Source organism: Rhinoderma darwinii, chromosome 1 (assembly GCF_050947455.1).
Source record: "Rhinoderma darwinii isolate aRhiDar2 chromosome 1, aRhiDar2.hap1, whole genome shotgun sequence".
Lineage (NCBI taxonomy): Eukaryota > Metazoa > Chordata > Amphibia > Anura > Rhinodermatidae > Rhinoderma > Rhinoderma darwinii.
The window spans coordinates 207,680,236-207,695,880 of NC_134687.1; the positions used below are offsets into that span (position 1 = coordinate 207,680,236).

Below are 15,645 nucleotides of genomic sequence, written 5' to 3' on the forward strand. Positions count from 1 at the left end.
GTAAAAATCTCAAAGGTTTAGGTTAGGTCCTGTGTTGGAGGCTTTGCTAACTGCTTTAGTCACCGTTTCCGTTGTTTTTTGCCAGACAAAGTGACAGAAGCCATGAGAGACCAGACGAAACATAGTCAATGAGTTCCGTCAAGGGTCATTGGTTTCAGTCATGCAACGGATGCTGAGCTTTCAGTAGTCACTGTTTTGTACCTTGGATGAAGCAGAACTATGGAACCCAGATATGAACAAGCCCTTAGGCCCTATTCAGGCGACAGGGAAATTGCCGTCACACGGCTGCATTGAAATCATGTCCATGTGGCTATTAACATGGCACTTTTTTTTTTTTTTAAGACCGTATGAACAGCCTGGGGAATAACAGGATGTCTTTTTTTGCCCATCTTCCGGGATTCCTCGATATACTCAAATCTGAGGGATCTGTGAAAATGGGTCCCGCATGGGTGCAAATTGGCCCTTGAAACCAGTTTTTCACGGCCAGCTTTACACCAGGTCTTCTGAATAAACCCTTACGTTACCAGATTCAATAAGTATTTACACATTGGGAAAACAATCCTTTAACAACAAAATGTATTTATTTTTCAGACATCACAAATCTTTGGGTCCTTGAGGTAGGCAGGGTCCTTGTATGTGTTGGGCATAAACCCTGAAAGACATTTGACATTTCGTTATGGTATGTACAGAATTACAAAAGAAAGTTTAAATAAAAGAAAAACCCTACATCTTACCCATAATAGTTGCTCTTTTAATGGCCTTTGCCACGGCCTTTTGTTTTAGACCACATAACCCTGTGGGTGTAACAATAATGCAATAGTTAATGACAATTCAACTAAATAGCTTGAAGGGCTTTTGTACTAATGGCAGAGGCTCTGGCCACCATTGAACTAATTTTTGTTATTGCATACAGTTTTACAAAAAAAAAAAAACAGGATTTCATATTTGTTATAATACATTTTCTTCCATTTTTACTTATGCAGTTTGCATGTTTTACAATAGAATGCAAGCAGCTCTGCCCTTCTATCCTCATGCGGACAGACAATTCTGACGGCTCTGTCTGTATGCCCTCTGACCTCTCCTAATTAGCTTCAAACCTTTAAGGCGCAGTTGAGTTTTGATGCGGAAACCGCGGCGATAAACGTCCGAAACAGCCTCCCATTGATTTCAGTGGGATACGTATGCGTCTTTCCACGGTGGTTTTTAGCCACTCGCGGTAAAAAAAAAAAAAGTAGCATGTTCGTTCTTGCCGCAGTTCCGCCTCTGACCACCGATTGAAATCCAATGTGAGGCAGAAAATTGCAGCAAGAATGTGCAGGCAGCTCAAAATTCCTGAAGGAGTTGAGGCAGATTTTTTTTGCCTGCAAAAAGACTCATTGTGAACAGGGCCTAACAGTTTGGCTCAGGTTTTTGTTTTTTAAGCCAAAGTGGATACAAATGGAAGGAAGGAAAGAAAGAGAAAAAAAATGAATGATGCAGCTCCTCTCTTATGTCCAATTCTGTGTTTGGCTAAAAAAAAAACGCATCAAATCTGTGTGTGTGTGATCGTGATCTAAAGGGTTTTCCCCCACAGTTAACATTACTCACCTATCCACAGTATAGGTGATTGAATAGAGCGGGATACATTTTTGTCTATGGGGCCCACAGACAGCGGAGTACTTTGCTTGGATGTTTCAGTCATTCCTATAGACTTTGAATGGAGAGACAGCGCACATGCACACACTGAGCCCCTCACAAGAACTAACGTTTTTATGTTTTACAACTTTTTGCACAATAAAATAACTTTTGTAAAGAAAATGGATTTTTTCTGTTGCTAAGTTGTGAGAGCCATAACTGTTTTAATTTTTTCGTTGACGGAGCTGTATGAGGGCTTTTTTTTAGCGAGACAAGTTATAGTTTTTATAGGTACCATTTTTGGGTACATGCCACTTTTTGATCAGTTTTTATTTTAATTTTTGGAAAAGTGACCAAAAAAATAGCAATTATGTCAGTATGTTTTTTTTACGGCGTTCACATAAATAACATTTTTATAGTTAAGGTCGTTACGGTCGCAGCGATCCTAAATATGTATGGCTTTATTATTTTTTTCAATAATAAATGACTTGATAAAGGGCAATTGTTTTATTTTATTACTTGAGACTTTTATTGTATTTTTTACAACTTATTTTTACTTTTTTGACACTATTTAGTCTCACTAGAGGACTTGAAGCTCCACTGTTTGTTTGATGTTCTAATACATTGCACTACCTATGTAGTGCAATGTATTAGAACGGTCAGTTGTTCACTGACAGCAAGCCGATCAGGCTCCGCCTCCGGGCGGGGCCTAATCTGCTTCCGTAATGGCAGATAGGAAGCCATTGTTAGGCATCCTGTTGCCATAGTAAGTCGCCAGCCTTGCCATCGCATGGCAGGCTGCCAATTTCATACAAACCACTTTGATGCAGCGATTGCATTGGATCGCTGCGTAGAAGGGGTTAATGGCAGGAATCTGAGCTAGCTCCGGTTCCTGCCTTTACAGTGGGATGTCCGCTGTAACATTACGCATTAACGTTACTGAAGTGTCTTGACGGTAAATAGACATCACTTCCAGCCAGGACGCGATGTCTATTAACCCCTTAATGACCGAGCCATTTTGCACGTTAATGACCAAGGATTATTTTTTATTTTTTCACGGTCGCATTCCAAGAGTCATAACTTTTTTTTTTTATTCCGTCGACATAGCCGTATAAGGGCTTGTTTTTTGCGGGACGAGTTGTATTTTGTAATTGTAGCATTTTTAGATGCTTATAACATATTGATTAACTTTTATTAACTTTATTTTAGGAGAGAATTGAAAATAAGCAGCTATTCCAGCATTAATTTTCATGTTATAAATTTACGCCGTTTACTATGCAGCGTAAATAACATGTTAACTTTATTCTATGGGTCAGCACAATTACGGGGATACCAAATATGTAGAGATTTTATATGTTTTTTCTACGTTTGCACAATAAAAAGCCTTTTAGGAAAAAAAATTTTGCATCGCCGCATTCCAAGAGCCGTAACGTTTTTATTTTTCCGTAGATGTGGCTGTATGGGGGCATGATTTTTGCGGGACAATGTGTAGTTTTCATTAGTACTATTTTTGGGTACATAGGACTTATAGATTAACTTATTTTATTTTTTATGGGGGGAATGGTAGAAAAGAGAATTTTGCCGTTTTTTGCGTTTTCTTTGGACGCCGTTCATCCGGCGGTTTAATTGTGTTCATTTTATTGGTCAAGTTGTTGTGATCGCGGGGATACTATATGTGCATGTGTTGTTTTGACACTTACTAAATAAAACCACTTTTTGGGCAAAGTAGTTTTATTTGATTTTAACTTTTTTTTTTTTTTTTTCCACAAACTTTATTTAACTGATTCACATTTTTTTTTTTAGTCCCACCAGGGGACTTCACTATGCGATCTATTGATCGCATAGTGAATGCTTTGGTATACTTCGTATACCAAAGCATTATTGCCTGTCAGTGTAAAAGCACGCTCCATACGCTGCAGGTGTCAGTGTTTTACAGAGGACACCTGGGAGGAACAGCGATCGCGCTGTTCCTGCCTGTTTAACCCGTCAAATGCTGTCGCCACTGCAGCATCTGAGGCATTGAAAAGAGGGGGGCGGCCCCCTCAGACAGCTCATCTCCCCCTCTCAACGAGATCAGAGGATGACTATGGTTGTAATGGCAGCCGAGGGGCCTAATGTAGGCCCCCAGGACTGCCTTCACCCTGCCTCTGTTAAGCCCTGCCTAACAGAAGCCTGTAAAAAGGACAAGATACTGTAATACATTAGTGAACACCATGAAAAATGTGAGATTTGATGCCTTTCTTGAAAAATATAATTTTACAGGTTATGAGTACTAGATTCTGGAGATAGGATGTTGATCCAGGGATTTATTCTGATTTCCAAATTTGGAGTTGGAGGAATTTTTCCCCTGATGTGGCAATCGTCATCAACCTCATGGGGGTTTTGCCTTCCTCTGGATTAGCACGATAGGATTATAGGTTGGATTTGATGGAACTGTGTGTCTTTTTTCAACCTTAACTACGCAACAAAGCCACAGTACCTAATATTTTAAAGACCGTTCATATAAAATATCTTTGATGAATTCAGACAAATACCTGTTATATGCCTTCCATAAATACGACCAGTGTGAGGTGAAACAAATTGAGATAGAAGCTGAGACAAAGAACAGAAATTCAAAATTAGTAAAAATTATCCAAATTTATATTCACAAATGATCATTTGACAAACATTTTATAGTCCAACAGCTAGCATTTGAATGCAGTGCCGTTCTATTTTTTTAACCTGCTTTACCACTGCTGCGAACAGTAAACAACAAGATCTCTGTATGCATTCAGTAGCTTTCATCCTGTGCCAAATGCATGGAGCCAGGCTGTCTGACAGTCTTTGGCTCCATTTTTCCTGTCAGAAATGCTCCTTCCTGACAGAAGTAGTAAACAGCAGCTGTCAAAAACAACATTGCCGTGTTCTCTTCCTGCATGGATATTGGTTACTGGAGATTGATGCAGAGCCCCCTAGGGCCCCAGAGCGCACTTTTGCTTTTTTCCAGGCAGTTTGCGCTCTTCTCCTTTTGTCCTCTTTCCAGTCTGTAGAGATTCAAGTGGAATCTTCGTAAATATTCTCAGTCCCCAAAAAGGACGAATCAGTTAGACCCATGTTGGACTGGAAGAACCGGAGCTGCTTTGTACATGCTCAAAAGTTATGAATGGAGTCTCTGCGACGATGGCACATCAGAGGGGGGGCTGTCCCCTTATTTTAAATGGATTAGATGCTACTATTGACCACAGCATATAAATGGTTAAACGAGTGGGACCCCACTTGTTACACTGAAGTGTCGGCTGTAAGATACAGCCAACACGCTCGTTCCATAAACCTGCTCCATACTCCCCTACTTGACCTCAGTGTTATATATATATATATACATACATACACACGTTCAAAAGTTTAGGGTCTCTTAGAAATTTCCTTATTTTTTAAAGAAAAGCACAGTTTTTTTCAATGAAGATAACATTAAATTAATCAGAAATACACTCTATACATTGTTAATGTGCAAAATGACTATTCTAGCTGCAAACGTCTGGTTTTTAATGCAACATCTACATAGGTGTATAGAGGCCCATTTCCAGCAACCATCACACCAGTGTTCTAATGGTATATTGTGTTTTCTAATCATCCATAAGCCTTCTAACACAGTTAGCAAACACTTAAACCCTTGTGCAATTATGTTAGCACCGCTGTAAACAGTTTGGCTGTTTAGAGGAGCTATAAAACTGACCTTCCTTTGAGCTAGTTGAGAATCTGGAGCATTACATTTGTGGGTTCGATTAAACTCTCAAAATGGCTAGAAAAAGAGAGCTTTCATGTGAAACTCGACAGTCTATTCTTGTTCTTAGAAATGAAGGCTATTCCATGCGAGAAATTGCCAAGAAACTGAACATTTCCTACAACTGTGTGTACTACTCCCTTCAGAGGACAGCACACACAGGCTCTAACCAGAGTAGAAAGAGAAGTGGAAGGCCCCGCTGCACAACTGAGCAACAAGACAAGTACATTAGAGTCTCTAGTTTGAGAAATAGACGCCTCACAGGTCCTCAACTGGCAGCTTCATTAAATAGTACCCGCAAAACTCCAGTGTCAACGTCTACAGTGAAGAGGCGACTCCGGGATGCTGGCCTTCAGGGCAGAGTGGCAAAGAAAAAGCCATATCTGAGACTGGCTAATAAAAGGAAAAGATTAATATGGGCAAAAGCACAGACATTGGACAGAGGAAGATTGGAAAAAAGTGTTATGGACAGACGAATCGAAGTTTGAGGTGTTTGGATCACAGAAGAACATTTGTGAGACGCAGAACAACTGAAAAGATGCTGGAAGAGTGCCTGACGCCATCTGTCAAGCATGGTGGAGGTAATGTGATGGTCAGGGGTTGCTTTGGTGCTGGTAAAGTGGGAGATTTGTACAAGGTAAAAGGGATTTTGAATAAGGAAGGCTATCACTCCATTTTGCAATGCCATGCCATACCCTGTGGACAGAGCTTGATTGGAGCCAATTTCATCCTACAACAGGACAATGACCCAAAGCACACCTCCAAATTATGCAAGAACTATTTAGGGAAGAAGCAGGCAGCTGGTATTCTATCTGTAATGGAGTGGCCAGCGCAGTCACCAGATCTCAACCCCATAGAGCTGTTGTGGGAGCAGCTTGACCGTATGGTACGCAAGAAGTGCCCATCAAGCCAATCCAACTTGTGGGAGGGGCTTCTGGAAGCATGGGGTGAAATTTCTCCCGATTACCTCAGCAAATTAACAGCTAGAATGTCAAAGGTCTGCAATGCTGTAATTGCTGCAAATGGAGAATTCTTTGCCGAAAGCAAAGTTTGAAGGAGAAAATTATTATTTCAAATAAAAATCATTATTTCTAACCTTGTCAATGTCTTGACTATATTTTCTAGTCATTTTGCAACTCATTTGAAAAATAGAAGTGTGAGTTTTCATGGAACACACAAAATTGTCTGGGTGACCCCAAACTTTAACGGTAGTGTATATGTTAGCATTTTTCTAAATTTAAACGTATCTGCTTGTAAGAGACAGTCATACCACACAAACTAATTATTATTTAATATATCCCATATGTCTACTTTATATTTGCATCGTTTTTTGAACGTCCTTTTATTTTTCTAGGACGTTACAAGGCTTAGAACTTTAGCAGCAATTTCTCACAGTTTCAAGAAAATTTCAAAAGGCTATTTTTTCAGGGACCAGTTCAGTTCTGACGTGGTTTTGAGGGCCTTATATATTAGGAAGTCCCCATAAATCACCCCATTTTAAAAACTGCACCCCTCAAAGTATTCAAAACAGCATTTAGAAAGTGTTTTAACCCCATAGGCGTTTCTCAGGAACTAAAGCAATGTAGAGGTGAAATTTACAAAATGCATTTGTGTCTGTAACACAGAAGGTTTTACCAGAGAAACGCAACTCAATATTTATTGCACAGATTCTGCAGTTTTTAGAAATATCCCACATGTGGCCTTAGTGTCCTAATGGACTGAAACACCGGCCTCCGAAGCAAAGGAGCACCTAGTGGATTTTGGGGAATACTTTTTTTTTTTTTTAATATATATTTCAGGCACCTTGTCAGGTTTGAAGAGGTCTTGTGGTGCCATAACAGTGGAAACTCCCCTATTTTGGAAACTACACCCCTCAGTGAATTTATCTAGGGGTATAGTGAGCATTTTGACCACACAGTTTCTTTGCTAAATGTATTTGAATTAGTCTGTGAAGATGAAAATCTACTTTTCTGAAAAAATTTAGAAATGTTTAATTTTTTACAAGAAAGAGGAGAATAAACACCCCAACATTTGTAAAGCAATTTCTCCCGATTACAGAAATACCCCATATGTGGTAATAAACTGCTGTTTGAACCCACAGCAGGTCTCAGAAGAGAAGGAGTGCTATTTGGCTTTTGGAGCTCATATATAGCGGAAATGGTTTTTGGGTGTCATGTCGCATTTGCAAAGCTCCCGAGAGGCCAAAACAGTGGAAACCACCCAAAAGTGACCCCATTTGGGAAACTACACCACTTAAGGAATCTATCTAGGGGTATAGTGAGCATTCCATGAAGGCTGTCAACGCAACAACACCAATCTTCTGTCTCACAGGTATGCAAAACCAGGGCCTCGGTACATACCTTCACAAAGTTCCACCAGATCCCTACTCAGGCTTCCAGATTCCACCCTGGGTCGCAATGTACTCCAAGCTGCCATGCGCTAGGCAAGTCGCACGGTAGATTCCTTCTTAGCAACACCCCGGGACTGCTTTAGGGTATGTGCACACACACTAATTACGTCCGTAATTGACGGACGTATTTCGGCCGCAAGTACCGGACCGAACTCAGTGCAGGGAGCCGGGCTCCTAGTATCATAGTTATGTACGACGCTAGGAGTCCCTGCCTCTCCGTGGAACTACTGTCCTGAAAACATGATTACAGTACGGGACAGTTGTCCTGCAGAGAGGCAGGGACTCCTAGCATCGTACATAACTATGATGCTAGGAGCCCGGCGCCCTGCACGGAGTTCGGTCCGGTACTTGCGGCCGAAATACGTCCGTCAATTACGGACGTAATTAGTGTGTGTGCACATACCCTTAGGATGTACTATGGTGCGGTGTCCTCCAATGACATTTACGAGAAAACTGGATTTTTGTACTCCCCATAAAATCCTTTTCTTGTTGAAATCATTGGGGGGACACAGATCCCACCCTCTTGTCTTTCCGGACAAAGGACTTTGGTTCGAGTCGTTTTGTAGTTGTTCTCCCGAAGCTATGGATATGATATCTTCCTCCTACTGCTTATGTACAAACCGATTAACTGAGCGTCACTGGTAAGGGTAATTACCTGCCTTGGCAGAGCAAAACACTCTTTTCCTACCTAGTGTCAGTCTCCTAGTGGCCAGGGCCTAAAACCCAGGGTGCGGTGTCCCCCAATGAATTCCATAAGAAAACATTTTTACGGTGAGTACAAAAATCAAATTTAAACACTATGCCAAATCAAAATTAATTTAACTTATAATGCCAGTAAAAAATCCTTACAGCATTAAAGCTAATAAATACATACCTGTGTATTCTTGTAGTCTACAGGGACACCACACAAGATGCACTGCTTAGGAGGTTCTATAAAAGGATTTTCCATTTTCTGTGGCTGTAGTTAATAGAAGGAGTTCAGTGCAGCTCATTGCATAAAAAGATTAATAAATTAAAGCTAAATATATAAATAGTCATCCAAATCATATTTTAGAAAAAAAAAAAAGCTAAACTAAAGAAATCTGTAATATTGTACATCACAAGAAAAAAATATTTTTTTATATATATGTACACACACACACACACACACACACACACACACACACACACACACTATATTTCTACAATAGGGAATTTTTATCATTACCATATCTTCAAGTGAAGCGAAGTTGCTGTCCGGGGTTGCTGGGAAAATAAATAAATGAATCAAGCAATAAATAAAATGGCATTAGGTGCATTGCGGTTGTGTTGAAATGGCATTCCAACCTAAAAAGGTTTGCATCAAACTCTCAACATTGATTTTATGTCCAAAATTCAGTGCTGAATAAGTTGATGATATATCTTTAAAAGGGATCGGAGCTCCAGTGTTCTGATACAAAGCTCTAAATCATCTCCTTCCCTCCACATAGCCATAAGGTGCATTGACATGAGACGTTTTATGCCGTGTGGTAAAAATATCAGCGGTTTGCAATGCGGTTTTTGTCTGCAGTTTCTACAGGTGAAGCTGTAAAATAAATGTTTCAGCTGAAAAAAACAGCACAGGCAAAAATGTCTAATGTAAACGCACCGAAAGAGTTAAATAATAAAATTCTGACTTCGTGCAGGCTCCACTAGAGGAAGTATAATTCTGGGTTCCCGCGGGATGGATACGCTGTGTAAAAATCTCGCAGCATGTCCATCCTGGAACCCGCAGGATATTCCGTCCGAAAGATCGCACCATACTGTGGTGCGGTTTTTCGGACGGAAATCCCTACATGGAAGAAAGCTGTTCTTACTTACCCCCTCCCTCCTCTGACGTTCACTCCGGCCTCCCTGGATGACGTTGCAGGCCATGTGATGCTGCAGCCTGTGATTGGTTGCAGCAGTCACATGGGATGAAACAGCATCCCAGACTGCAAAAAGGAGGAGGGCATTCTGGGTAAGTATGATTTTTTTCTTCTTACGGCATTGCGGTTTTTGCGGTGTAAACTCTGCGATTATGTCACAAAAGTCGCAACGCTTGGCTTTCTGTTGTGGGTTTTGCATCCCCATCGAATTCAATGGGGAAAACCTGCAACGGAAAAATGAACAAAAACGCAGAAAAAGTTGACATGCTGTGGAATTAAATTAGTTTATTCTGCGTTTTTTTTTCCTGCAGCGTGGGCATGAGATTTACTAAATCTCACCCACTTTGCTGCTACTGTAAACGCTGCAGAACTTTTGCACAATTCAGTTGCGGCAATAAGCACAAAAAAGTGCATGCTAAAAACGCAGTGTAAACCCAGCCTAAGCCCTAATGCACACGACCACGACGCTAGGAGTCCCTGCCTCGCTGCAGGACAACTGTCCCGTACTGTAATCATGTTTTCAGTACGGGACAGTAGTTCCACGGAGAGGCAGGGACTCCTAGCATCGTACATAACTATGAAGCTAGGAGCCCGGCTCCCTGCACTGTGTTCGGTCCGGGACTTGCGGCCATAATACGTTCCGTCCTTTACAGACCGAACATGCTCGTGTGAACCCAGTCTAAGGATACGGTTTCATGTGGCGACGTCTGAATTCGGCTGACACCACACACACATGCTGTGGTGAACAGCCCAACAACTTTCCAGATTATACGTGGTACTTTACCCTAAAATTAATTATATTTAAAGTTGGGGATACACTTTTAAAAACCTTATTGGACCCAGAGCATTTCAATCATGCCTTGTCTGGGTCAGGAACAGCTGATGGCACTCTAGCAGTTAGGCCTTGTGCCCACTTTTTTTTCCTTCAGGGTGCTATCCATTCTTGTCACGGATAGCACCCTGACCCATTCATTTCAATGGGCCAATGCACATAAAAGTCAATGGGTCCATCAAAAAACGGACGGCAACGCGTGCCAAAGTTCACAGACTGGGACAGGTGACAAGTTCAATACCTTCCGTTTTTTTTTTTTTTTAACGGAAGCACAACGTCTGTTTGAAACGGAACCACGGAGTACACATGGATACCATAACGGACACACGGATCCGTGAGGAACGGCCATGGAAGTGTGCATGAGGCCATTGGCGTGAAGGAAAAGACTGCACCCCGTCAATACCCTTGATATCGGAAGCAACGTTCTGACGCGCTCCTTCCACACACTTTCATGTGATCTGTGCAGTAATGGCAATAATGATTTTGATTAAACGACGTGAATGTAAATTATAAAAAAAGTTTGCATCGCTTATCTCAGGGCAGTCGTTTTTATACACAGATTTCCTAGTACATTCATAGGTTCTAAAGATTTGTAACAGGAATCCGCTCCAAAATATTATTTTGTACACTAGGACAAGAAGCCACCTTTTTGATGGCCGTAAGACTAACTTCACACGGCATATTTTACATGCCGAAAAATATGGGGCGGATTTCAATCAGCCTCTGAAATCCAGGCGTTTACTAGCGTACTTTCAGAGCGATTTTACATTTTGGAAACTTAGTCTAAGCATATTTTTAGGAGTCAACGGGAAAAACTCACCTTAAAAAAAGTGACCGTCATTTCTTGAAGCGTTTTTACAAGTGTCTTTTGATGCTGTGTTTATTAATTCAGCAGGGTAACAAAAATAAAGTACGCCTCATATAAGCTACACTGTTTGCAGGTCTATTTCAAGCGTATATCGTCGCATAAAACAAGCGTTTTACTGGCTAAAATATGCCGTTTGAACATAGCCCAAGGCAGACACATTTTAGTATCCGTATTACGGCATAGTTCAACTAAACCGAACTTAGATCTCCATAGAACCCTATTCAGTGGAACTGCAGCCACATTAAAAAGATGTCAGAGTGTATTTAGTGTCAAGGATGGGATTGGATACGGCCCTGAGAGATCAGGAAAAGCTTTCGGGATATTACAAGAAGTGATCCTGCCCTTGGCACTAAACATACGGCTAATGCTCCAAGTCGTGTGCACAAGCCCAAAGTTTACTGGTCAAGTCGCAATTTAGTGATCAGACCAAATATTGTCCCAATTCCATGGAAACCTGTTCACCAGCTAGTAAAATGTACTGGTCATATAGGTGCCCCTCTAGTGCCAGCAGTTGGGGTGCTCAGTGTGAGATCTCCCATGATTGATCACGTGTGCAAGCATTTCTCCCTTCTGGGCAGAGACCGGGCACCCATTGTTCTTTGGCTCAGTGGGAGTCCAAGAAGTTAGAGCCATATATATATATATATATATATATATATAAAGTGTCAGTGAAAGCATTGATAACATGAATATCTCTAGATAATATTTTAGGTTGTGTCACCAATGTGACTTCTAATATGCACAGCTGATACCAGTTGTGGTGTAAATAGCTGCCAGGGCGTCGTGTACAGCGCCGAACATCTACGTCAGGATGTGGCAGTCCTTACCTGTGCTGTGTATGGAGGAGGTGCACAAAACTGGCAGCCGATGCCGCCGGAGCACAGCGCTCCGCAATAACCCGACCACCAGCATTTTCCCCAACACTCAACCCTATGACCTGCAGAGGAGGAAGCAACTGCACGCCGCGTCCTGTCACCTCACCGGTCCGGCTGACAACACTGAGCCCGGCATTATAGTTCCGAATGCAGAAAGTCAGACAGCAACACAAGCGAGGACACCACAGAAGAATATCTATTCCGAGACACGTGATTTATAAGAAGAACGTGCAGATTTTTACTCTAGTATTGTTATGTATATTATAGTATAGATAGGACTTTCCCAAATGAAAAATGGCTGCTCCATAGCGGGTTACGTCATCAGCACACGCCGGTTACATGATTGCTAGGAGCATGCGCAGTACACTAAAAGACAGATCCAAATAGTCTCTGGTGACATACTGGGTCTACTGCGGGAAGACACGTTAGTAACACGGGCTTTATACATTTATTGATAACAAAAAAAAAAAAACGCTGCAATAAACGTAAGGTAAGGTCATGTACGTGGTAGCTGCAGTAGCCGGTTACTTGTATGCATGTTTACATATGCAGGGCAGACGGGTACATTCTACTGTTCCCTGTTATCAGCAGCTTGTCGGGGGAGACTAGTGTTCTTCAATGGTTTTTGTGACCGGGATTGTAGATAAATCTCTGCCTCCATGATCACTGCTTTATCTCACATATATATATATATATATATATATACATATACACACACTCAGTTCTGAGAGCCCCCAGATGCTGTAGATACGTAACGTTATATTATTTTGTGTTGGAAATAATGGGGTCACCTATTTATTTTCTCTTGCGCCAGCAGAAAAAAATTGTAATTGCATTGTTTCTTGTTTGTTTTTGTAAACACAAAATAATGTATCGATATTGCCAATAGTCTATTGTATGTTTGTTTATAAAACTGACGTTCACCATTGGCAGAACTGGCGGCTTTTATCACTGACTACAATAAATCTGTCCTTTCCTCTCGGCATGTTATTTCTATGGCAGCGTAACTCCACTTGTGACCTCCCGCCTGACCTCACCTCTGCTCACTGGGCTGTACCCATGCCATGGTAACCCTACGACGCCTGGAGATTATTGGGTGGGAGATCACAAGTTCAGGTACACTTCATAGAAGATGTCTTATCAAAGACTGCCTCTTTCATATTGAAGCCCCCCAGCTGATTTTGCCAGGGGAAGCCTTTTCTGGCCAGACATTCAATTTCCTTCAATGGTTGCTGCAATGTAATATTACATGGTGGTTATTTAGATGAATGAGTGGATATGAGGCAGCTCTCTGTTCTGGCTCATAGTGGAACACCCTCTTTGATGTCCATATGCCCTTAGGGTGTATTCACACGCGGCAGATTTTGTTGCAGGAATTTTTACGACTGAAAATCCGTTCCATTCATCTGAATAGCATTTGCAGAAATCCAGACATCGACTGCAGAAACATCCACATTCAGATGAATGGAAATTATTTTCAGTGGCAGAAATTTTAGCAACAAAATCGAACACATGTGACTGCACCCTTTAGGGTAGGAACACACACGGTGGAAACACTGCGGATTTTCCCCAACAGGTTCATTGCGGAAAATCCACAGCGTGTTACAGTAGCAGCAGTGTGGGTGAGATTTCAGCAAATGCACATAAATTGATCTGCGGTGCGGTTCCTTCAGCCGCAGCATGTCAATTAATTCTCCAGAGTCGCTGTACTTTGGTTGCGGGTTGTCCCCATTGAATTATATGGGGTGCTTAAACCTGCAACAAAGTAACGTGTGTTGCGACATTTGCGGCGGAATGTAAGGGAAAAAAAAGTTACCTAGGGTTTCCTACTTATTCTCTAGTCTGGCCTCCTGGAATGACGTTTCATTTCGTGTGACCGCTGCAGCCAAAAGAAGTGCAGGACACTTCTTGGGACGTTTTTAGAGCCGTTTTCTCAGACTTCAATGAAACAGCTCAAAAAACGGCTGTAAAAACGCTGCGAAAAACGCGAGTTGCTCAAAAAACGTCTGAAAATTAGGGGCTGTTTTCCCTTGAAAACAGCTCCGTATTTTGAGACGTTTTTGACTCTACGTGTCAACATAGTCTTACAGTCGGGTCACCCGATAGATAGCAGATCCCTTAAAAATTGGTGGAATCAGCTAACAAAATATCTGATGTCACTGGCAGTAAAAGTCTGGCTCGGAATTTCAGTTTGTATTATATTTAACTGAAAAAAGAAAAACCCCGGAGCACCCGTACGTTGCATAGAAATGGTTTAAGATGGCTGCAGATTTCAGCCGCGTATTATCCTTAAAAATCCACATGGGCTTTGCCTAGTACCCATCCTCAGTGTGTGAACAAAAAACAATAATAAACCCGGACAACCCCTTTTATAATCTATTAAAAAGCACGAATATTGTAAACCACATGGGCATACCCCTGATAAAGCATAGCTGTCCCCCCCCCCCCCAACTGAGATGGAAAAATCTATTTGGGTAAATATCAGCTGTTACATTCCTAATAGTATGGCAAATGACTCAACAAATCCATAGTGTAAGGGCTTATTCACACGACAGGGTCCTGCCCGAGTGTCGGCCGAAAAAATCGGCCATTTTTCCCGGCCTGTTCGCATTAGTTTTGCATCCGTTCCGGGCCAGTTATATCTGGACAGTGACATCAGGGGCAACTCCTGAAGGAGAATCCCCATGTGGCCGGTGATTCTACTTCAGGAAAAGCCCCTGTCGTCTGTGTCCATTTATGGACACTGAACGTTACTGGCTTCGCCTGGTGTGGAATCCCCGGTCACAGAGTGTTCGGTGATTCCGCTTCAGGAGTTTCCCCTGATGTCACTGCCCAGATATGGACAGAGACATCAAGCGCTCTGTCCAGGAGCGGAATCCCCGAACACACGGGGATTCCGCTCCTACAGGGAGCTAAAGTGGGGCTAGCACATAGCAGAGCGGGGAGATACCTCCCTGCTCTGCTATAGTGGCGTCGCTACAGTAGTAGCAGCAGCGCCATCGGCCATGGAAGGTGTCGCCGGGCCAGGGCGCTTTTAAAACAAGCAGGGGAAGGGAGCCAGCGCAGTGCTCCCTCCACCTGCTGTGCACCCCGGCCCTGCCACACAGTGTATAAACTTACCTCCAGCGTACAGCCATTCGTCCGAATGGCATAAACTCCTCCTCCTCCCATGCACTCTGCGCTGTGAGGAGGGAGCGAGCGACGGAATACATGGCCATCACTCGGAACACATTCCGGTGATGGCCGTGTATTACCCGGCCCCATAGACTTCTATGGGGGCCGCGTAAACGGCCGAAAATAGGACATGTCCCATTTTCCGACAGCCAGGTTTCCCGGGCCGTCAAAAAATCGGTCGTTTGAATAGCCCCATTAGGGGTCTATTGTTCCTACTGCAGCCGGG

At 42.3% G+C, this 15,645-nt stretch overlaps 2 protein-coding genes across 2 annotated transcripts in view; one reads left to right on the forward strand and one right to left on the reverse strand.

Moving 5' to 3' along the window:
* Positions 1 to 562: 562 nt before the first annotated feature.
* MRPS18C (mitochondrial ribosomal protein S18C) lies at positions 563 to 12,530 on the reverse strand. The gene is made up of 6 exons (XM_075861177.1): positions 12,198 to 12,530; positions 8,992 to 9,029; positions 8,659 to 8,742; positions 4,149 to 4,206; positions 735 to 794; positions 563 to 652 (listed from the first exon to the last, which is right to left on the reverse strand). The coding sequence occupies exons 1-6, from the start codon at positions 12,280 to 12,282 to the stop codon at positions 588 to 590; spliced, it is 390 nt and encodes a 129-aa protein (XP_075717292.1). The 5' UTR covers positions 12,283 to 12,530; the 3' UTR covers positions 563 to 587.
* Positions 12,193 to 15,645, forward strand: part of HELQ (helicase, POLQ like) — a 49,266-nt gene continuing 45,813 nt past the window's right edge. The window contains exon 1 of the mRNA XM_075861143.1: positions 12,193 to 12,735. The gene's annotated coding sequence lies outside the window, so the exon portion shown is untranslated. The remainder of the gene's footprint in view (positions 12,736 to 15,645) is intronic.

Bases quoted from the DNA above. Each gene is read 5' to 3' on its own strand.
- MRPS18C (XM_075861177.1), bottom strand. From the start codon at position 12,282: ATGCTGGTGGTCGGGTTATTGCGGAGCGCTGTGCTCCGGCGGCATCGG. The intron at 9,030-12,197 runs GTAAGGACTGCC...TTATTTTCCCAG, and splicing joins CTCCTCCATACACAGCACAG to CAACCCCGGACAGCAACTTC. The intron at 4,207-8,658 runs GTATGTATTTAT...TCTTTGTCTCAG, and splicing joins TAGACTACAAGAATACACAG to CTTCTATCTCAATTTGTTTC.